The sequence below is a fragment of the Calonectris borealis genome, chromosome 3, assembly GCF_964195595.1.
Source record: "Calonectris borealis chromosome 3, bCalBor7.hap1.2, whole genome shotgun sequence".
Lineage (NCBI taxonomy): Eukaryota > Metazoa > Chordata > Aves > Procellariiformes > Procellariidae > Calonectris > Calonectris borealis.
The window spans coordinates 34,069,699-34,093,952 of NC_134314.1; the positions used below are offsets into that span (position 1 = coordinate 34,069,699).

The following is a 24,254-nucleotide window of genomic DNA, read 5'->3' on the forward strand; positions in this document are numbered from 1 at the left end:
AAATCTTCCCTTCTCTGGTGCAGGTATGTTCATGGGGTCATCTTCTATGCCATTTACCACACAACCATCAACTCATTTTCAAGGCTTTCCAGCCATGGGAGTTCCTGTGCCTGCAGCAACTGGGATGATGGGAAACATGATGGGACAATCAGTGCCAGTCATGGGACAGAGCACAGGTGTGATGGTAGGAATGGGAATGCCCAATGGATTTACTGGTACTACACAGACTGGTGTGATGGGACTTCCTCAAAATGTCGTTGGACCTCAAGGTGGAATGGTGGGACAGATGGTCACGCCACAAAATAAGTACGGATTGCAACAAAACCAACAAGCTCAATGGAACCTCTCTCAGGTAAAGACTTGCTATTCCCAGACAAAAGTGCTTTGGGAAGGACGCTGCTTTTCAGATACAAAATGTTTGGCTGTAGGAGGAAGGTTGCGGCATAGCCAAGTTAGAGACTGCTGGACTGTGAACTGCTCAGAGGCACATGATAAAAAATCAGCGAATAATTCAATTAAAGATAACTAGTATGTAAGCAGAGAATAAATTTTGCCAAGGTAGACCAAACTCAGTTCTCTGCTTCTGTAGCTACTCTCATCCTGGCATCTGAACTAGCCAGGTAAAAAAAGCTAGCTTAGCTGCAGTTAAAAAATACTGCAATGTAAACACAGCCTTACAACTAAAAGCAGAGTTTAATTGCTTGAGGATAGCCATTAACAATACCCTCGTTTACAGACTTCAGGATAAATTTCAGTGGAATGTGCAGTGCTTTGCACTCCAGCATTGTTCTGTAGATCATTTGCTTAGGCTCATCTATTATTTATCTGTAGCATGGAAATGCTACAGATTTTACATTTCTATTTTTTTACATTTCTTAAACATGTTTAAAAGGTTCTTTAAAAGTGTTAGTGTACACTTAGTACTATATTTCTACATTATCCAATGAAACATCTTGAAATCAGGTATTTGAGAGCTTATTGTGGGGCAACAAACCTAAATGATTCCCTTGGAGTTCAGTATGGATGATAGCAACTATTTTTTTCATACTATTGTTTGAATTATAAGAACAATATAATAATTCCGTGCTGCTTACTCTAGTAGTTCAGGAAGTGAACCTTAGTGACTTATTTAGGTTGGATTGTATTAATTTTTACTGTTCTGCTCAGTCCTGTGGTGTGAACATTTATGAAGGTAAGCAGCATTTCTTAAATGGATAAAACAGCCCCTCTTTGAAAATACAGGCTGTCATCCTGCTTTGAAAAGTAATTTTTAAAAGGTGAGAATTTCAAAATGTCAGACAAAAAAAATCTGTGGATTTACTGCTAATGGTCTTTTTCTAGGTATCTAATTTAAAAAGACCCATATCAGCTTTGAATTAAAATCATGCTTCTTATCAAATATATATTAAAAGTTGGCTCATAGAACAAGCTCTTAACATGTTTCTGTACTGCTTGCACATCAGACGTTATCAGTGTGCTGACACTCCACAGCTTGTAGGGGAACTGTGACCCAATCTCTGGCTCCAGTTGGAAGGGGCAGAGCTTGCTTTACTTACCAGAATAGCATGCTTTACATATGTAGTCTACTTCTTAAGAACTCTACTCCAGAAGAGATTAACAACTAGGTAAAGCATGTTTTCATCAGCATTTTTTAAATTTCGATGTTCAGTGATGGGTTGTTTTTGCAGATACACATGTGAAAGCACACAGTACTGAGTTTTACCCTGAAAAATGAGTTTGCAATTGACTTAAGAATTTTTTTCACCAGTGTTTCTGTTTCATTTTGCAACCCGGTATTGTTCGCTCATGCTTACACGAACTCTGATTTGTACGTAATGCTTGAATCTAATGTTGCTTATCCAACATCCCTGTTCATCGGCTCTGATTATTAATTGCTCCAAATGCTCTCTTGCTCTCAAACTCATGAGAGGGGACATCTTCACTCTGTCTGTACAGCTAGAGTTTTGGCTTGTCAGTAAGCGTTCATTTTTCAGAAGGCAAGGGAGAGTAACCTGAAGAACGTTTTTACATTGAGCACTGAAAACTAAAGTAAGTAGATAATATTTGTAGAGACTAGAAATATTTTTGCACCATCCCTGAAGCGAATGTGCTGGATTTTGAACTCTTTCCCACTTTTAACTAGATGTCGTGTTTAATTTCATGTGAATGATTTCACTTGTTTCTAAGAAATTGTTGTATCTTGAGGAGATTCTTTAGCAAGAATGGTTAGATTTAGATAATACTCCAGTTTATAAATCCACCTCATTCTTTGTTGATTGCAACCTAAATGGACAATTTCTACAAAAACTTGTGTATTCAGGATTTTGAGATCTCCAAAGAAATATTGCTGGAACAAAAAGCATCTGGAATTGCAAATGTAGACAAGGCTATATTACTTGCTTTGGTGTTTCTGTATCGCCACAATTCTGTTGGTTAGCTTTGAAACTTTGAAAGCAAGCTCTTAATCAACGGAGACACATGGGACTCCTTTGTCACCTGCTCTGTAAATTCACCAGCGGAGTGTTTATACAGACTTGACATATACACCGAGTGCTACAGCCAGACAACTGATGTATAATGGTGATCGCTTGAACAGAAACTGGTCCCAGAAAAGCTGCTGTCTTGAAAAATGCGTAGAAACTTATCATGAGTCAGTATTTTTATTTAACGAGAAATACTAGTTTTAGGAAAACGTACTTTAACTGGGTTGCTAGCTTAGGAAGTACGACTGCCTTTTGGCTCGCAGTGTGTTGTGTTTCAGCACCAGCACTAACACGTGTGTGTGCTTCACAGATGAACCAGCAAATGGCTGGAATGAATCTCAGCAGCTCCAGCAACGTGATGGGCTTTGGCCAGCCCCCCAGCACAGCGGCAGGATGGACTGGAAGCTCCTCTGGTCAGACTCTCAGCACACAACTGTGGAAATGAAAGTTGCAATAGAAGTCTCGCCCCGAACAGCCACCTGACATTCCTTGTTCAAATGCATTTACTTTCGCTGTTCCTTCCATGTACATATTCTTTTTCTTTTTCCCCAGCTGTTCAGATTAAGAATATAACTGACTGACCGTGTTGTGGTCTATATTGATTTAAATTTGATGTAGTGAAAAGCAGATCAAGAATGCATTTATACATCATTGGCAGCGTTTTCATACAATGCATATGATTTCATAGACCATATATTTAAGAAGCTGCTTAACCACCTACTGATTTTTTTCCCTCAAAATTCTAGATCAAATGTTTGCATATAAGGGATGTAGCTATCATGTTAGTAATATCCAAAAATATGAACCCTGACCCCCCAAAATTACCCAGTAATCCTGTAGAAGGTACTGTATGAACAAATGTTTAATCATATATAAATAGAATGTAAATGTATCACTGAGCAATGTTTTCTAGTGTATCAAACAAATTTTGTTTCATCATACATTTCACTGTGATGTTATTATGGTGTGCATAACAGGGAATATGGTTATTGAAAGAAAGATAAACCTGGATGTTGCTGTAGTTCTACAAATCAATAGTTTATTCTTGTAAAAACGAGCATTTGATCCATTTGAGTTTCCTGTGATAAAGTACCCAATCTGGCTCGCGAGGCACGTACACAGTATTAATGCTGAAAACTAGCGGCACAATATGTATACAAGGTAACTCAATGTGAACAGCTGTATTTTTCCTTGCAGAGATATCCAGGTTTATGACAGTGATTGTGTTTACATTTTATGGTGCCTCATAATGATAAAATGTTATTTCCCTATATTAAAAGGATAAATCCATAAATGATTGTGGGTTTTTATTTCATTATTGTATGACCTATTTGACCGCTATTTCTTCAATTAGTCTATTTTTAATGAAGGAAAACATGTTCAATTTGGGGATCCATTTCTGCAAATATTTAGATCAACAGTTCGTGATTTAAAATCAGTTTATAATTACACCATTAAGCTGGATAAATACAAAAAGTATGTACATAAATGATGATTTTGAAAATACTCCATTGCAGCCATGTTTCTCTTGATCGTTTTTACTATGTGGAAACAGCCTTAAAACAAAGGTAAGTGTCAGTTTATTAAGACGAGAGGTCAGAAATGCATGCAAACAAGTTAGAACAAAGCACACCCACTTGATTTGCTTATTAGAGTATCTGACAACTTTCTTTTGTTTCCACAGAAGTCCATCAGATGACTATTAAAAGGTCTCACGCAGAAGTAGGCTATTTAACGGGCTGAATTTGAACACCTTCTGACACATCCATTGTACTGTGTCACTGTGCCTCCACATCATACCTCAATATTGACTGTGTCCAGGTGGTATTTTGGCTCATTAGCTAGATTTACTTTTTCTGTTCGTGTGTGCCATACAAGAACCTATAAAATAACATTTGTGTTAGTACAGTCATCTACAGAGATGACACGAAAGCTTTTTAGTGAGTGTGGAAATCAGTACCTTTGTGCAGTTGTTTGCTTTTGGTTCCAGTTCCTCCACTGTTGTTATCTGTTTCAGAAAATCAGATTCTTGCATTCCTGGTTGAGAACCACGACGCTTGAACACGGCTTTCGGATGCGACAGAATGACTTGAAGACTCACAGCAAATCCTTGGAGAGAGGGGGGGCGGGGAAAAAATGTTAAGAAAAACCTTTAGGCTTTACATTTTTGTGCAGGTTACACTTAAGCCTAGAAATCTCCTGTGTTCTTTTTAAAAATGTGTAAATTTGGTTATATGGATAGACAGTATTTGGTAGGTTTGTACATCCTACATTGTTTTATTTTGCCTTGAAGGTGCAATCACATTTTTTTTAATTGCACTGTTTTCAACTTGTTTAATCAATTTCCCATCATGTAGAGAACATATGCTTTTTTGCCTAAAAAGTCAGGTATTGCTAAGATCTCGGACTATCCTTCCTTTCTACTTCTAGTAAGAAATAAAACTGAATTTTAAGTAAAATAAAATGTATGAAGTTTATACTGTACAAACTTCTAGGTTTAAAGGTGAGAGTCAGAAAAAAAGGTTAAAATATGTTACTTAGAATCATAGAATCATTAAAGTTGGAAAAGACCTCTAAGATCATCGAGCCCAATCATCAACCCAACACCACCATACCCACTAAACCATGTCCCTAAGCGCCTCATCTACACGTCTTTTAAATACCTCCAGGGATGGTGACTCAACCACTTCCCTGGGCAGCCTGTTCCAAGGCCTGACCACTCTTTCAGTAAAGAAATTTCTCCTAATGTCCAATCTAAACCTCCCTTGGCACAACTTGAGGCCATTTCCTCTTGTCCTATCGCTGGTTACTTGGCAGAAGAGACCAACACCCACCTCGCTACAACCTCCCTTCAGGTAGTTGTAGAGCGCGATGAGGTCTCCCCTCAGCCTCCTCTTCTCCAGGCTAAACAACCCCAGTTCCCTCAGCCGCTTCCCATAGGACTTGTGCTCCAGGCCCTTCACCAGCTTCGTTGTCCTCCTCTGGACACGCTCCAGCACCTCCATGTCCTTGTAGTGAGGGCCCAAAACCGAACACAGTATTTGAGGTGCGGCCTCACCAGTGCCCAGTACAGTACTTAGACATAACAACTGTGGTCTGCAGAGATTGTTAGCCTTTAGAGAGTTTTGACATTACTGTTGATGAAAGACAAGTCATATCAATGTTTTGCCTTGTACACAGAGTAGTTAGTGTGGACTTGTGAATCATTTTCATCAACAATGGTCTGCGACACGGCCTGCAGCTGATCCGTGCATTGCACAACCCGACTGAAAGAACTTCATCAGTGCACGTGCCTCTCTTTGCAAAGTGTTCCTCTAATAACATACATTAGGTCCCTCAAAGGCAGATTACAAACTCAGAAACCACTAGTTTGAACAAACTCGCCCTCTCTGAAGCAGCTCTCATGGATCTTCAATTTGCCATTATTTATGGAACTCTCCAGTTTCCATTCAGCAAGGTTCAGTCACATGTATGCTGCTCTAAGTATGACTCAAAACTAAAATTTTCTCATTTTTAAATGAGTATAACTTTAATGGAATGTAAATCTGTCCTGTTTTTTACTAGAATTATCTTGCTACTATATTTTCCTTGAAAGTATCTATCTGTGGCTTTTATGGGAGCCTTTTAAAGAGGAAAATACAAGGAAGTAATTACATCATCACATGTAAAGAAGGCACACTGAAACCGCTTTTATTTTAACTGTCATGCTCTTGATTGTAGCAAAGCACAGGAAGACACGAGAAAGTTTTTTTTTTTTTAAATAAAGATTTGGACACGGCCCATGAAGACTATGGGTTGGATGTAAACTGAGGTTCCCAATTCACTGACGGACACGGTTGAGGAAAACATGTTTAACTTTATACATCGTATCCTGCCTAAGATAAAGAAGAACGGGTGTCTAGATGGCAAGGGCTTATCCACACCTTGCAGAGTACTCTGGTGAGTAAAGGACTTTCCAGGAGGCGTGAGACTTCGGCTGTAGCCTGTCTTCACGCTGTGCAGTTAAGCTCTGCAGCTCCCCCTGTGCAGAGCACCACCTGCTAGCAGCAGTGCTGGGATCCAGCTGTTCTCTGCCGCAGCTGCCGGCTTTAGGCAGGCGGTACCAGGGAAAAGATGGCAGTTTGGACTTTGCCTCCCAGGTAGGCGTTTGTCTTCAGCGGGCCACAGCCCTGTACTGCTTCCTAGGACTTCCTGGCTGTGAGGCAGCACAAGGTGGGCTCCATCCCGGTGCAGTTTGTAGCCGAGTGTAAGCATTTGTGAAGAGCCAAGGTTGAGCATTTAAACTCCCTCAGCAAGAAACAGCTGTGGTGCTTACAGCCAGCTTTCTGCACCTTGGAAGATGACCGTAGACTTATCACTGATGAACAAATCGGCCTGGGTTCGATTCAGTATTTTTGGTTAGGGTTTTTTTTTTTAATCTAAATTAGAACAAACTATATAAATTTTTGGTGCAGCTGCGCTTTAGCGTGCTTGATATTTTGGGCACAAAAAAAATGTTCACTTTGCAAGGGAAGGCATTGTTGGAGCCCCAATCAGCTGTGTGAGCTGCTGTTTCTTTTTAAAAAGATCTGAAATTTAATTTTTACTATTTAAGCTGGTCATCCATGGAGAAGAAAATGAAGTAAACATCAAAATTAGTGTAGTGTCCTAGTTTTTAGAGTGGAGAAGGAATGCGTTCTAAGCAGAAGAGATATTTTCTACTGCATATCTTTGTGTGTCTCAGCTTGGCTCCCTGGCCCCCATAGCCCATACTTACCCATACGTTAATTTCTTCTAGGTTCTCTTCTTGCAAAGCTTCCTCCTCTGCTGAGAAAATTGGATTCAGTTTTGAGGATGGATTTCTCAAACACACAGATCTGCAGATGTGCCATGCCCCCTGCATGTAACACGTGCCCTTGCTACCATGCTATTGCAAACTGCCATTTTAGGGTGCTAGCAAAAATCCCCCATGTTTTCAGACATCAAATAAAGTCAAATTATTAAACTGAGCGTTGTACATAGCAAGGACATGGACTACTGTGCACTGACTGGCCTGAGGTTTGTTTCCTTGTTGAGTGGTCATGCAGTCTTTGTTTCTTAAAAGAGTCCAATAAAGCAGCAACTTGAGATAAAATAATTCAAAAAGAGACTTATCTCCTGGCTCTCTAGTTCTTCAGCTCTGCTTCATAACTGCTTTGATTTCAAATGTGTGACATTTTGTATTTATGTAGATAGACTTCAGATGAAGTCTATCAACTTCAGTTGACTTTTTAATCACAGACAGATCATTTTGGCATCAAAAAGAGAGGAGGTGGCTCAGGTTTTGACCATACTAGCACTAGTTATTTCTCTCAGTAGAGAATGATCCTGTGGTAACAGATGAAAAGACACTGTTATTTTGAATTCTATCCCCAAACAGGGATTAATCTGGGATTACTGTCTCCAGCATAGTATAACTGAAGAGTGCTACACACATACAATTCTTTTACTTCATCATTATTCCTACAAGGTCATATTGGGCTTAAGATCACATGAAATGCCACGTGACAATTTCATAGCCAGAGTGCAAAGAGGTGTTTTGGTTGTTTTGTGTTTAATGCAAGGCTGTAAATAAATCTAATTGGCTGAAGAGCCACCTAGATAAGAAATAATTTGTTGGAGGAAAAGATACCTGGGAGACATAGCAAAGATTAAATCTGTGCTTCTTTCTATGGAAGTTGTTTCTGTTAATTCACACCTTGACTTGTGTTAGATCAACAGCTTCTGTTAAAAGGCAGAACCATTTTTCTTCATCTGGTTAGACTGAGCTGGTCTTTAAAGATTTTGTTACTGTGATTAATGCCTTTGCTTCCTGAATGCTCTAGATAGGATAGTAGCTGAAGGCAAGCTAGAAACAGAGTGTTTATCATTTCCAGAGTGTATAAATGCTAATGCTCAGTGCTGATGTTGAAATGGATATACTGGTTCCCACACAGTTCAAGGTACTATCTTTGGCTTGTTGAACATGCCATGGTTTGGGGTTGGCTTCTTACAAGTATCTTCTCCCTGTGACATACTGTTTAGGTCGCAGTAAGGCAGAGATGCTCAGCCAGGAGTTTTTGTAGTTCAGAACAAAGGCACCTGCTGACAGTTAATTTACCATGAAAGAGGCTCTCTATTTTAAACTCAACAACATTTAAAATAGTCGTTGCCCTTTGATGGAGGGGTGGTTTGGGGTTTTTTTTGAGTTTGGTGTCTGCCATAGCCACTCACTTAAAATCAGTTGTACTTCTGACTTCCAGCAGTGGCTCTTTCAGATTGAGACAAAATATGCCATGTTTTGCAATCATTAATAGACTAGCTTTTTTCTCAGGGAACCATAAGAAAGATGAGAGGTACTAAAGACCTCATACTATGGCAAAACTTTAAAAAAAAAAAAAAAAAAGGTTGCTCAGGCCATAGCAGAGGGACTTAGGGCACAGTGGATGAGCCCTGGACCATAAGTCCAAAATCTGCTTGCCCAGGGATTCACAGGCACAGATTAATCTCTATGACTGAAGGAAGCATCTCCCGGAATGCTAACGTAAAGCATGCATCTGTTTTCCTTGAGCAATCTTGACAGTAGGAGAATCACAATCATCTAACCTGTTCTTATGGCTGGTCAAAAACTCTGACGCTGGGAACAAGCCAAAAGTAAATCACTAACATCACCACTTAATAAAGATTTAAAATCAGGTCTAAAATAAACACCGCAATGCCTACCTCAGAATCAATGTCACTTTTTGCTTACAGCACCCAATTCTCTCTCCCTTTCCTTCCCTGAGGGTAAGGAAGTCTGTGTCAGACTGTAGAACCCACCTACAGTTAAAACTGCGACGGAACTTTAAAAACACCAGAACTAATTCATATGGTGTGTTGGTTGCCAGACAAGAAGCAACACAGGAAACGGCTACTCTGCTGTCTGAATGCAATTTAGCATTGGAGAATAGCAGTGTCAACCACAAAGTTCTCAAAAGAAAGAACCAATGTTTACTGAACTGATATAATGTGACTGCTGTGTGTGAGTACATTTCAAAGAAGAATCTAGGGATGTTGGCCAGCTGGGGTCTTTGAGCTGATCTCAATGAAATCAGGAGGACCTGTCTCCACTTGCAGTAGATTTGAATTTGGCCCTGTATCTTGAATAAGAAGTTGTGCTTAAAAGTAAGGATGTGCTTCCTCTAAACAGCCACAAGTTGAATTAGTGGTCCCAAGCCTTTTAAATGGTCATTCTTTTCACACCCAACCTCATGATCAAATTCTTGTGAAAATCACTACGAAAAGATAATTCTGTAAACCAAAGAAAGCCTCCTTACCTGTGCCTTGGGAATCAGAACATTAATTATAAACAGCTGTAGACAGCTGGGCAGTTTAATATATACACATTTTTTTTCATGGTAATATTTTCAAGAGAGATCCTTTATCTTCCTTATGTGCAGTATGCTTATCTATTCAGTGCCTGCAGAAGGAGGAATGCCAGTGATGTCCATACTACAGCATGGACTTAGGTTTGTTAGCAAGCCCCCCAAGTCCCCAGGGGTATGTTGGGGGCTTGGTGGGGGCAAGGGAGGAAAACGGAATGTTGACACACATCCTGTAGACGGCGCCTGTTCAGATGCCTATGCAGTTCTGGGTTTACAGGTTCTGTTCTGTTTGCCTGTGCCCTTCCACCGTATTCCTGAGGGGAATGAAGATGCAAACTTAACATAATTTTTTACCAGCCTACACAACATCACAAAATGTGATTTAATTTCATGAGATATTTTTTGAAGACTAATGAAAGTTCTCTCACAAAGTAGTAACTCCTTGTTTGTGGATCTGCAGTAACTTCCTATACTCGCAACACCTGTATCTTTGTCTCTATAACTCTTCCTTCCATGACTTCGGTAAAGGTACGAGCAGGTAATGCTCCTAATGGGGCTGCTTTTCCCTCATGCCAGCGTTTCAGCCAGCAACTGCGACGTGTAAACAATGACCTACAAACTTCCCATGTATCTCTTCATGTCTGGGTTAGAGTCCCTTGGCCAATGCTGTGTAATGGCATTTTTGCCTGCTGCTAATGAACTATGAACCATGCTATCACCCTTATAATGCCCATAAGTAACCACTTCTACAACATAGTATCAATATGTATCTATAAATCCACAGGCAGAGACTGTTCTTAAACTGCGCAGCTGCATTCCTCACAGGTTACACAGGTTTAGGGATTGACGTACCTCGTTCTCCCCCGAGGAATGCCTGTACCTAGGCACTCAAATGTACCTATTTATTTTCATGCCAGGTGATACTATTAACTTGAAATGCTTCTACAGTGCAGAAAAATTCACCTGTTGATATTTCTATCTTTGAGGTGTTAACAACTATTAGTTCTCCTATTACTCTTTTTAACCCATTGTACTGTAAATACTGTACATATTTTTCATCAAACATTTCAATTCATGTAAAAATATTCTGTTGAGATGAGAAAGCACTGTCCTTTTCCCACTCCCAAAAACGTAAGGGTTTCAGAAAAAAGAAAATGGCTGGCTATTTGTATCCCTACTTTTCCCCTTCCCTCTCTTTCCTGAATACAGAATATGCTTAAGTGCAAATATCCTAGCATTTGCTGGGAAACTAGCTGCTGCTACATCAGAAATCAGACTTCTGCACAGTGGTGATTCATGTGGCAGTTGTGAATATATACCAAAGATTGTCTAAGCATGGACTAACAGCTAGACGGAGCTGTGTGGTATGCTAACTTCACAGCAGCAGATTGATTAGATCCATTTTGAAGGTTTTCTGCCTTTATCTACTAGGCTATAGCTGTCAGTGATTTCTCCCCTAAGCCCGGTGTTTCAAACTATATCCATCTACAGTTATCACTGTCATTCCAAATAACCAATAAAAAATGAATAATTTCATTATAAAGTAGCATTTTACAACATGAGGTCTAAGAAGTGTCTGCATTTATACTGCCTGGTGCAGACTGATGACACAATGAAAGGCAGGGGCTCCTTACAAAAATTAATTGGATTAATTAATTTACAATTAACTTGTTTCAGACAAACAATTTGTACAACATAAAAGCCAAGTTGCAACATAAAATTAAAACCAAGTGAAAGTAAGTTCAGATATCACTAAGCAGCAACTTAATTAGACGAGATGTGCAAGCTAAGCTTTCCAGGATATTTAGTGCTGAAGGGCTACATACAGCGGCTGCACTTCAGAAGTTTTAAAAGCTGCTTACACTGAGAAATCAGTTTCTGCCCCACTCATAAAAAATGTAAGAATAGTTATTATGAGAAACATTCATGCACCATGAAACTTGGTACTTACCTGCCATGTCGATAGCAAAGGGCCTGTCAGCTCTCCAGCCCGTGTACCAGCCAACAACTTTGCCGTTTTCCACGACCGGGCGCTCATACCGTCGTCCTCCTACCAGTCCCACCGGCCACACCGATACCTTGCGGGTTGTACGCATCTGCAAGAGGCAGGCACAGCGTGACTGCATGCACGTTTTCCTAGTAGGCTTTTTTTGTAAGTGTTGGTGGAAAGCCTACACATTAATCATCAAGACTAGGTATTTAAAAGCAATTCTAGCTTACAGATTTCAGCCCAACAGAGTAAGTATTTGAAAGCTGCATGTGCCCACTCATTTTCTGTGAAATCTCCAGCTCTCTAGCCCGTAGGCACCTCAATTCTACTGAAAATATCCTATTCATATTATTTTTTATAACAAAAATTTTAAAAGCCATGAAAAAACAGTATTTGTTTTCTTGTTTGTTTGGGTTTTCAAAAGTGTAGTAGATCTTTTTTATCTGCAAGACTATAGCATTCTTGCAGTAGGCTTATTTCTATAGATTGCTGAGGTATTGTACAAGCCCAGCGAGAGACAGAATGTTATAATAATGATTAACAAATACAGACTTTATTAAGAAAGCACAATTAGTTTGAGACTGGTAACAAATACACTGAGTACAAGAAATTGTGACACACAACTCTTCCCCTACCTGCAACATACCAGGTTTGCACAGTAGATGCAGCTCAGACCTATTAAAGGCTCAGAAAAAAAGATTACGTTTAGGCTAAGCCTTTTTAACTTCTACATTTTCTCTTGAAAAGATCTGCTAAGTTTCTGAGAAGGACAGAAAGCAGGTCGGGCAAGATGCTTCTGCTTGTTTGCCACCAGTAATGAGAGTTTTTCCCAATGGTGTAAATGTAACTAAATGCAATTCTGGAAACGTGGTCCTCATCTAACCTAGAGGAATCTATATACTAAAAAATTACTCTTTCTTCAGCAAAAAGCATGCATGACTGGGAGTCAGTGAATTCAGTTCACTGGTTAGTAGACCATTTTCTTCAGTAAATGGGAGATAACTTGACATGAACACTGATGCACTGCTCCCCTTGGGAAAAATCTCTGACAGTCTGGCGTGAGAACTTGAGAAGACGAGTGCACAGGCACAGCAGCTTGCACAATTTAACCACACTGACTTCAAAAGCCACTGTTTTAACTACTGTGCTTAAATATGGTCCTATTTAAGCAAGTATTAAACTATTTCAGTGTAATATAGGCTTAATCTGATCAATTTTTAAAATAATCTCTTGTCTTCTGTTGTAGTTGAGGCCTATTCTTTAGGAAAAGGTTATCCCTTTCTCCTTCCAAGCACTCCTCTTCGCAAAAACACACACAGTTTTACACATTTGTAACTGCAGTCCTCTATCGATAGATGTTGAAGTAAAAGACAACCTTGGTTAAATATTAAACACTTCCCTCTCTCTCTGCCAAGGTGAAAGATTTATCACGCATATCATCTAGACTCCCAGGAGATGCACCAGAAAAAACAAAGACGTAACGTCACTCTGGTTCACATTTCTAAGTTAGAAACATTAGCAGATTCTTAGGAGAACTTTCACATAGGGAAGGCATAAAATACATATTTAAAAATCCACAAATATATATGTACACACAGAAGAGAGGCATGCAACTTCTTTCCCTCCCATTCTTTGTGTATCTTTAAACTTGTTTTGCAAAATTTTCTCACTTCCACCCTCATAAGTGTTGAAGCAGGTCAGACCACCTCACTCAGTAGCAGCAGTCCATACTGTATACGAACAGGGTATGTATACAATTGGCAATATAGGGATTTCTCGTGATAAGGATTCTATCCAAACCACTGACTATTTAATTGCCAGTGACAGACTGCCATGAATCTCTCTACAGATTATTGTTAACCGTGTTTGTCTGTAACTGTTCTCCCTGCTTAAGATTATTTTTCCAATCTCTCCCATTCCTCCATTTAGGAAATGCAGAGTTAGTTAGCAATTAACTATTTGGATATGGAAATCAGTCAAACCTTCTCATGAAGATCTTTTAGCTCTAGTTTTAATGATACATCCATTTCACAAGTTTCTCTAACTGTGTATTTATATTAACATCCAAACACATCAGACATGGACACAGGGCATCATCCTGTTGGGCCTGTCTACACAGGCAAGTTTCCAATAGGTTTCCAAGGGCATGATCAAGCCACGTACACCCAACTGCTACACCGGTATTAACCACAGGACGAACACAGATGCCCACTAACTTGTGTTGCCATTAATACCTTCTGGAGGGCATGGATACCTGAACAAATTACCAGTGTACTGATTTACAGCATTTTAGCTACCCTGTGCCACTGCCTGTACCCATGGTAAACATAAAATGCCACAAGACAAGGGCAGGCACGCTCTAACCACGAGAGTAGCTAATGCATGGTAAGCCCATACCCTGCCTTTTCTCACAGTAAGCATTTGGGCAGCTGTACTGCAAAATGAGCCAGCTCACATGAGACTTCTGAATGGGGTCAACAGCGGCCACAGCATTTATGCTAGCAGAACCAAACTGATTTACATTAATTCTTTACCATAGTCAATGTGTAGGAAAATCTTGTCAATGAAAAGCATCTCACTGACCTCATGAAACCAGCCTGAAGTGACCTAAGAAGTTTTAATTATTACAGTCTTGGGTCCATTTCAGTGTCTGTAAGTTAAGTCAGTAAAGCCACCACACATCAGAAGGAAGTAAGTAACCCTTTACAGAGCTCTTGATTTTGTCCTTGGGTTACTTTCTTTATTCTCACAGGTTACATTTCTGGAGAATGAAATAAGCAGGTGTCAAGAATACAGCAATCCCTTTAACTAAGAACTGAAAGAGCACATCTAGACCGGTATTTATGCTAATTCTGAAATCCCTTACAGCCTCAGGATATGCTAGGCAGATGAAAGTAGGAATATTTCTTTTAATCTTCTGAGAATAGCATTACCACAGCTAACATACTGATGTGTTAAGGCTGTATTTATGTATGATGGGGAGAAAGCTATTATTTAGATTAAAAGGCCATCTTGCATCTGGAATTTGATGCTGCTAATCATTGGGACACAAAAAGGTGATTCAAAAACATGTTAATTCTAAATAGCGTTATTGCTGTGGGTTAAACAACTGCCAAAATCCTGTAACTTACAAACAACTTCCTAAATTACTCTCCTATCTGTCATTTTAATGTGCAGTAACACATGCTGTCCTAATACTCAACATTTTAAGTCTAGTAGCTTACATGAATGGTATTCATCTTACTTACACTTAACTCTCTGCAAGTTAAGCACCTGGTCTATCCTAGCTAGACTTCTATAGTTAATGAACAGAGATAGGAACCTACTGACGAGATTCATCCTGCCTGGCTTAGACAGCTGTCTTAAGGTAGGATGAATGTCCGTCTGGAAATGCTTTTGTCTTCTATTTACTTTTTGATTATTTGAAAGGGGGTCTTGGGCATAGGAGGACAGTGATGTACTGGGTGGGAGAAGATGAGGAAAGGACGCTGTAAGATGGTAGAACAAACCCGAATTAAGCAGGGGGGACACAACTGGGAAGGAGTAGGCAAGGAAATTACAGGCGAGAGGAGTAACAACTGACCAAAGAAATCCCAGTGAGGTGATGGGCACATAACAGTAAATATAGTAGCAATAGAAGAATAGCAAGTGAAAATGCAGAAAATGTAGCTGAGCAATAAAAGGTAGTGATAAAAGCCTTGCCAAAAATAGCATCTTATTAGTCAATCAAGAAAAGCTGCTTAATGGGATGCGCCAGACTGATGGATAGGGAAGATACCAAGCCAGTACCAAAATATAAAAGCCCAAGGGGAATGGAAGCAAATGACAGACAGCAGGAAACATGGCCATACTTCCTACAGTGAAAAGGCTTCCAGACTTCCTAGTGGTTTTTGCAGCATGATGTTGATGCGTTTCTATTCGGGTTTCAAAGCTCTCAGCAAATGCAAACCTGGCTGCCACACATAGTAAGATTTTTTCCTCCCCCTGTTCTCTATCACTTCAACCTCTGTGTAATTTGTGGTCTGTACTGGTCAGGCCGCAGGTTATCATCCAGGCTTGCTGCCCCCCAACCCAGCAAGACTCAAAGAAATTTCTATGCAAAATTCTGATTTATTATTATCAAAGACGGGATCCAGAGCTCCTTCACTACAACTCTTCCACAGGGGAAAATGTTACAGGTTAAAGCATGAGCACAGCCAGTTCCCTATCAGTTCTCACACAGGCATTCTGCATTACTCACAGGTCATTTAAAGCCAAGTTCTGCTTCAACAAAACTTACGTGACTGCACTACAAGTCAGAGGGATAGCTAAGCTGCAGCGATGTTATGCCTGTTTACTTAGGCATTAAATGGAGCTTCTGCCCCTACTTACCATTACTTCAAAGGAGGTACTGAGTCATAGAAAATCTGTGCCAGTGGTTTTTGTGGTTCAGGCACTGTGACACTTAGGGAATAGTAACTTCAAAAAGCAAGTTTGTTGTCGGTAAACTTGACTGTAAGGGGTACGTCTCCATGGGAAAACTTGTAGAAAGGGTCTACAAATAAAAAAAATTGTCAATCATTGATCTAGTCTGCTCCACAACCCTCACAGGTGATCTGATTTAGTGCTTCACCACACTCACTATGAGAAAGCTTTTTTCCAAACATCTGCCTTAAACCTCCTCTGCTGATTCGTACCCAATCTACACCGCAGAGGGAGGATAGATTAATCCCCCCTTCTCTCAAGCAACATTTTACATATCAGATACAATGATTAATGCTTCTAAATTATACCAGCATCCTTAGGCACAAATGTCAATATCGCTTCCCTACAGGAGAAAGCTGTAGTAAATTTAACTAAAGCAGTTAGAAGCCAATCTCTCTGGATTGGGAAGACTTCCAAAACATTTGCTATTCATATTTCCTTTTGGCCCTTCTACTCACTAATTCTTTTTCTCATCCTACTTTCTGTTATTCTACTAGGTTGTGTTCACTGTACCTCTAAAGAGCTGCTGACCACTAGTAATTAATGTCATAGTAACAGTATCAGTTTCACAAGCAAGAAAAGGACTGCTGTCAAGAGTGCAGAAACAGACAGTGCTTGGTACTTTGTAATCCAGAGTTGGATAAATCTGTTTCAAATAGCTTTTTTTGTCACCTGTTTCCTCTCATTTTTAAGCTATTTCATTGTTTCTCTACCAGTCTTTTCTAATCCAGCCTCTTTAGCATAGGTATTACATGTCTACGTGCAAGGGGAATGTCACTGTGCATTTAAAATCTGTCATGTATTCTTAAATCATTTCTATACTAGAAAGGTATTTAATGCACTGCTAACTCTATTTAAATCCTTTTTTTATTACGGAGAAAATAACTAATGACTGCTAGCTAATATTTAATTCTGTCTAGACTACTGAATGTTATTTTTAAGACTATAGCAAAAATTTGATTTTTCCAACCAGCTCAAGAGATACAACAAAATATCTCCATGTTTTCAAAGATAAACTGATTCACTTATACTACTTATAAACCTTTTGCATAAATATATCCATTAAAAAATACACAGAAGTTAGCTTAATACAGTGTATAAAGATTAGGATAGTTATGTAAAAGTTATCGAAGGAGCACTAACCATTCCCTAGTCAAAGTTGGAATAAATAGCAAATATTCACGTCTCCTGTAATGTCTTCTTTGAGTTGCTCTCAAAATATTTTACAAACATGATCATGGGAAAACTGAAGCCTGTGTAACATGCAATGCCTGCAAGTATTTCTGTTCTATTTTTAAAAACAAGGATTTATTTTTTCAGGCTACAGACTGTTAAGAGCCATTAGAGTCTCTGCTACCTTTATACATACTTTTTGTGAGAGTGAAGGGCAGGGGCGTAAGAAAATGTTTTCAGTCTGAATCACTCACACAACTTGCCCTCTGCTCTACAGTGCCACTATGAAAATTACCAGAGTTGGACAGCCCTAACCTTCAATGAGAAGGTCACGTCCATTAGCCAAGACAAAGTGTTTCCTATTTTCCCTCTGTTCTCCATGAACCTTCGTTCCCATCTGGCTGCTTTAAGGATGATCCTACCTGGGCAATTTAGGCCACTACATACACAATAGCATACCTTCAAAATATTAGGGAATTTTTGTTTAATTTGATGTTTAAGTTACTCCTGCAAAGAGCAATCCAGCTGACTGTCCTCTTCACTCATCATGTTCTTTCCTTCCCTGTGGCTCCATGAATCTCAAGTTACCTGTACAGATGATTTCAACTTCAGGAGAAGGGGTTGAGCTCTCTCTCCTCCTACCTCCTTTCCAGCTTCAACTCTACCATCATCGTCAGGGCATTCTTCAGCAGGCAACAGCTACAGCAAATTGAATTCTGGTCCCCAACTTAGTGGGCAACAGGGCTAACTGCTAAGCTATTAAATAAAAGTTTGGGGTTTTTTTTCCCCGTAGAAATGACAATTAATGTGTGATTTACTCTGAACTCCATGCTGCAAGGCTGTATTCAGATCACACCTTACAGCGTGGGTTCATCTAGGGAGACTCAGTCTGCAAATCCTCAACTTGCACTCAGACGAGATAGTGGTATATGCCATACTTGCATGCTCTAGGCACCTAGCAAATCTTGCTGCAAAATTTTAGACACCAATGACCAAAGGGGTGGCCATGAGGGAGATCATAGTTTAGATATGAGCATTTTAATTTCACATACATCTCAGTTTAGGTGTCTGAGCAAAATCCAAGCAAAGGTGAGAGATATAACATAAACAGGAATCTCTAAAATTCAATGCATTTCTGCATGCAGCAAGCTCACTTCCTCACACATGTTGAAGACCTTTACTCCTGTTCTTTGTACTCATTAAGCAGCTCACCCCTCACCCCCAAAGGTTTCCGGGGAGTCTGCACAATCAACAGCAGAGTGGACCTCCAACACTAATACCTTCAACTTGCACACGTACCCATACGCGGGCCAAGGAAGTGGTGGCCTTTGGCCAGCTACTTGAAACATGGAAAGGGCAGACAAAATGCCTGAGATGTAGAAATACATGAATGATGTGAAGAGTTAAGGGAAGTGGACCTTAGCTGTGTCTACCTTCAGTATCCAGTGCTTAGGCTAATCTTGTTTTTAAAATCTCTCCATGAAGGTGGAATGCCAGCTTTATCTAAGGTTTTCTTTCTGGAAGCCTAAAAATATGAAATTGGCAGTTGCTAGGCATCAGTTACAATATTACAATAACTTGCATTCAGGAATAAGATGCAGCACAAATGCAACAGAAACTGTAACAGAGTCACTCCAGAAAGAACAGCCTATAGTAAAAAATAGAAGTTATGATGATCTTATAGAAACATCTGTAAACCATATCAAATACAGTAGTTGGGATTTCAGGCCTCTCAGTGGTTTTGTCATGAACAAAAGGGTGATGTTCAACCGATATTTTCAGAAAGGGGACTGTTGTTTTTGATGGAGAGATGCAGATGGACACCTCCGGGTGAACACAACATAGCTGAGCAGAAAAAATATAAATTATTTTCGAGGTCTGGATTGCAAAATAATAAATGACAAAATACAATATGCCAGAACCAGCATTAAAGTAAAAGTATGTTTTTTCACCTGACCACCATTATACACTCAAGCAGAAGAGTTGGGAATAACTTAAAGGCCACACCTACACACCTGGAAATATTTCTTCATCATTGCTGCAGCCCCACTTAGTACTCTAAAGAATTTCACAATCACTGAACAAATTGGTCCTTTCCCTGAAGCCTTTCCAGGGAAGGTGAGCTTTTCCTAACAAAATGCTCAGCTGAGCCAATGCTGAATACACTGTAGCAGCAGAAAGACAAACCAGGCTCTTCACCTTAGTCTAGAAACAACAACTAAACCTGCTCAGACTCTGCCCAATTTGACTTTGAGGACATAGTTTTGCCAGTCAAAAACTAAGCTATACACCCACATGCCATTGTACGTTTTAGGAAAAAAGACGATTATAAACAGCACCAGAGGGTTCCAGATTTACTACAGATGGTGACATTTTCCAGCAAACACTACTGTAAGCTGGGTTTTTGCCCAGGTCTGTTGGGCCCAGCTCACTCCATATCAAATATAAGGTACAGATTCCTGTAAGTATCGGACAGAAGTACTTTGGACAGAGATTAGAATTTCCTCATTGAAAGGTCTCAGAAGTATCCCATGGCATTTCATGTCAAAGCATGCTCCTTTTTGATCATGCCCTTACGATTTATACACCTCCACTCACAGTAAAGCCTTTGTTGATTTTGCTTTGTCAAAAAGGCTCTGTCTTGTGTAAGGGCACTAGGGAAACCCACAGCAAAAGAGCTGCCTTAAACACAATCCTTCAGGGACATGCAGTTCCCTGGCACACCTTCTGCTCCGTAGTAATGCTTTTTTGACCTCTGAGCAAAACACAGCCCTAATGCCACTGCTTCTCTCATGTTGGTTTTACGGTCCTAACTAGCCTTAGTTCCCACCTCCCCAAGACCCCACTGCTGTTACTGAAACCAACTTTGACTCACAAGAAAGCCATTACAAAGAAGACAGACCTACTATTTCGTAAGTCAGCAAATGTACCTAACTGCTTGTGGGCAGATGCTAGCAGACATTGCTGCTGGCAGTCTGGGACCCGCATGTCCCCGGGCCCACGTCAGTGACATGCTGAAGGTCAGCCAGACAGCACAGGATGGTGGTAGGACCAGAATTCAGAGCTCCTGTCTCATCCCTCTACATTCATACTACCCTCCCCCGTGAGCAGACTATGGTTTATCAGACCTCTTTGGGATTACGTGACTGCAGGTCTGGAGAATTGTTCCTGGCAGGGTAACAAACTGAAAAAAACTCCCTCTCAGGTATCGTTACCGCTGCTTTCATGACAGGAATTACTACCAGATCTCATCTGCACACAACGTGTTCCGAAGCTGTTCTCTTCATGCTTGGAGAAGATGAGCATAATTTACCTTCATAAATCAATCAACTCCTGAAAGAGAGATCCGGATTTACTACAGAGCTGTCAAGCCAGAATCCATAAAGACAGAGAAGTTTTTTTAACAAGGAAAAAAGAAAACCAACAACCCTCAAGCAGTGCCTCAACTGAAAACAAGACTACTGGCTCTCTCCAAATGCAACCTCCGACTCGTCGTAAAGGCACATCCAGTTGGCAAAGCCTGCCAAGGGGCAAAGTTAACGGAAGTCAGGTCAACAAGGCATTCCCCGTGTTACTACCAGCGTCGTCCCAGAGACCTTGCATACAGCTCATTAGTGACTCCAGAAAACAGTCATGGGAACTTGCAGTGGTAACTGAAGCAAAAGCTCCTTCTCCACTCCTGTAGCAGAGCTTTCCAACCACCACATTTCACAGGGAAAACTCATTCACGCATGTGTGTTTGCCTGCGAACACAGAGCTCAGAATAAACACCTCTTCCCCAGCAGCTGAACCCTGGTGAAAGAGAAGCCTTAGGACTGCATGCGGAGCTGCATGCTGGAGGTTACCATTCTTGTTAGCAAAGGGAAACACAGATTGCCTGTTGTGCTTCCAATTTTCAAGGTTAACCCTTCAGACAGATTTATCCACTTGCTTTCCTGCATTCCCTAGCTGATCAGAGAGGTAATTTGTACCTTTTTGTTTCATCATTCGCAGCAATTAGAAGACTAATACAGGAAATGATAAAAGAAAAAACCTGACTGGACGCCCTTTCAGTAGCTGTGGGTCACTCAAGCGATATGCCTGTTCCTTTAGCTTGTCTCTAACTTTGGTACTCCAAAAAAAAAAAAAAAAAAAAAAAACGAAGTAGAGATTCGTCTCCAAATATCTTTTGTCCCACATTACTTATTGTGGTGAAGTATATTTTCTGTATCAATTTACAGACTCCGTAAGATTGAACAAGATTAGTTTTATATCCCCAAACAGAGGTAGACACTCCCATCACATCAAAGATGGGTATGTGGAATTACTCTGCATTATAATGCGCTAAGCGCAGCCACGAGATTTTAAGAAAATCAATTACAACAAAGGTTTAGCCTCCAGGCAAAGGTCTTCAAATTAGCAGCTTCAATGCTGAATGCCAAATGGGCAAAGGAAGTAGAGCCTCCCTGCTGAACAGGGATGCTGCACCTGCCCACATACTGGAAGGGATGCATTACGAATCTAAACACAAACGAACATAAGCATTTCTAAAATAACTTGCTCTAGGGAATTTCACGTGCTTCACATTTCTGTGTGTCGTGTTCATTTTAACCTACTGACTGTAAAGCACGTGAGGAAGCACAGTGCTTCCAAACCGCAGAATATGGAAGTACACTACTAAATACAGTACTGTCCACCAGCAGAAGACACGGACTGCAGTTTGTCTGAAGTCCTGTATGTTCCCTATCTACTGCCAATCTACTTCTCCGTTTTCCTCCCTCGCTTCCCTGCCAAGGTTACTCTTCTAGCTGTCACGGAAGAGGTACATGATCTTTCTTCTGCTGTTTTATGTCCACTTATTAAACGCCCCTCCTTCCTGCCAGGGGAAACCCAGAAAGAAAGCTGGATACCCTCTCCCCCGAATGCTTGCCAATTCCCACCGAAAAGGAGCAAAGCCCTTCACCACGGGGCTGCAATAAAGACAAAAACAGGTCCCTTCATAGAAGAGACTCCTGAAAGGGTGGTTAGTCAGTACACAAACGATTTGCTGCTTTTAAGAGTGAAAGGCTTCAAAAAGACTGGGCAACTCCACGTGAAGGAGCCGGCTCTGGTTTAATTCATACGCGCCAAGAAAAAACGGTGAAGGATGGCGACTCCTGATGCGGGTTTGCCCTACAGGGAGAGGGGCGCAGCCTGAAAAAAATAAATATCAAAGAGCGCTTTTCATCCCAGTTTTAACAAAAACACAGGATCCCTTATATAAACTTGCCTCGCTCGGCAGGAAAGCGAGAAAACAGCAGTAAAAAGTTGGGGGGAGCGTGGAGGGGAGGGACAAGAAACTTAAAATCAAGAGAGGGTGGTCACACGCAGGCAGCGCTGGGGAGCCCGGGTGAGGGACGGGGCGCTGCAAGGCGTCCGCGCCGGGGAGCGGGCTGGACTCATCCGTGCCCGGGTTTTGGGTGAGGGGTACCGAGCGCGCCGCAGAGCGGGGATGAGGCACAGCCCGGCGCAGCGAGGCGGGACGGGCGCCGGCGGGAGCCTGAAGAGGCGAGGAGAGGCGGGAACGGCAGGCGCCTGAGGTGGGGCGAGACCGGCGGCTGAGGGGAGGCGAGGAAAGGCGGGAAACGGCGGGCGGCCGAGGGGAGGCGAGGCGGGGAGGGAAACGGCAGGTGCCCGAGGGGAGGCGAGGCGGCGCCTGAGGGGAGGCGAGGAGAGGCGGGAAACGGCGGGCGGCTGAGGGGAGGCTGGCGGTGGAGCGTCGCGGCCGCGCGCGCCCCCCGCCCCGCACGCACCTCCTGGAAAAGCTCCAGACTGTAGGTGTTGTCGTCGTCGGCGAAGAAGAGCACCCCGGGCTGGGGGGGCGGCAGGTGCTGGTGCCGCTGCCGCAGCCAGGCCAGGCCGGCGTTGCGCTGCTCGGTGGCGCGGGGCAGCCCCGGCCGCTTATAGCGGCGCGGCGTGGGGACGTGGAGGTGCGTGCAGGGCAGGCCGGCGCCCGCCACGAAGCGGCTCACCAGCTCGCTGCGCGCCGCCGCGTCCTCCACCAGGATCCAGTGGAGCCGCGCCACCTGCCGGAAGGTGTTGGCCAGGCGGGTGAGCTCGGCCTTCTGCACCGGGCGGCTGTACGTGGGCGTGATGGCATAGATGGTGGGCAGCGCCGCCTCGGGCCGCCGCTGGGGGGGCGCCCGCGCCGCTGCCGGCCGGGGCCCCCCGCTACCACCCCCGCCGCCCCCGCCGCGGGCGGTCAGGGCGGGCAGCGGCGCCCGGCTGCTGTCGATGTCCAGCACGATGATGACGATGAGCACCCAGGGCAGGAGCAGGAGGAAGCGGCTGAAGAGCAGGGACTTCATCCTGCCCCCGGCGCCCTCCCGCCGCGCCGCCCCTCAGCGCCGCCCCATGGACGGGCGCGGCGGCGCTCAGCGCATGGCCGCGGGGGGCGGCGGGGCTGCCCCTCAGCCCACCCGCGCTCCTCCGCCGGGCGGCCGGGGAGGGCGGCTCTCCCTGCTGCCGGCGCGGGGGCCCGCCGGCGGGGCGGGCCGGGTCGGGGCACCCCGCGGTGCCCTGCGGCAGCCCGGCGGGGCAGGTGCCTGGCCCCGCTCCCGCCGCGCCTCTATTCCGCGAGCGGCCGCCCTTCCTCCTCCTCCTCTTCCTTCACCCTCAGCATCGCCGGGCCGGGCCGGGGGCGCCGCGCCGTCGCGGCCGGGGCTCGGCGGGGCGCTCTGGGGAGACGCTCCTTCTCCTCCGCTTCCCCGGGCGGCTCTGGCGGTGCGCGGGGGCGGGCAGGGGAGGGAGGGCGGGAGGCGGGAG

At 42.7% G+C, this 24,254-nt stretch overlaps 2 protein-coding genes across 3 annotated transcripts in view; one reads left to right on the plus strand and one right to left on the minus strand.

The window, feature by feature from the left end:
- The window catches only part of SMAP1 (small ArfGAP 1), a 106,429-nt gene extending 102,652 nt beyond the window's left edge, over positions 1 to 3,777 (plus strand). For both annotated transcript variants that reach the window (XM_075145306.1, XM_075145307.1), the window contains 2 exons: positions 24 to 352; positions 2,794 to 3,777. In XM_075145306.1, the coding sequence (XP_075001407.1) occupies positions 24 to 352; positions 2,794 to 2,928 (464 nt within the window). In that variant the 3' untranslated portion in view covers positions 2,929 to 3,777. The remainder of the gene's footprint in view (positions 1 to 23; positions 353 to 2,793) is intronic.
- A 500-nt stretch (positions 3,778 to 4,277) lies between these two features.
- Positions 4,278 to 24,208, minus strand: B3GAT2 (beta-1,3-glucuronyltransferase 2). The gene is made up of 4 exons (XM_075145308.1): positions 23,243 to 24,208; positions 11,796 to 11,940; positions 4,444 to 4,592; positions 4,278 to 4,364 (listed from the first exon to the last, which is right to left on the minus strand). The coding sequence occupies exons 1-4, from the start codon at positions 23,795 to 23,797 to the stop codon at positions 4,278 to 4,280; spliced, it is 936 nt and encodes a 311-aa protein (XP_075001409.1). The 5' UTR covers positions 23,798 to 24,208.
- Positions 24,209 to 24,254: the final 46 nt, after the last annotated feature.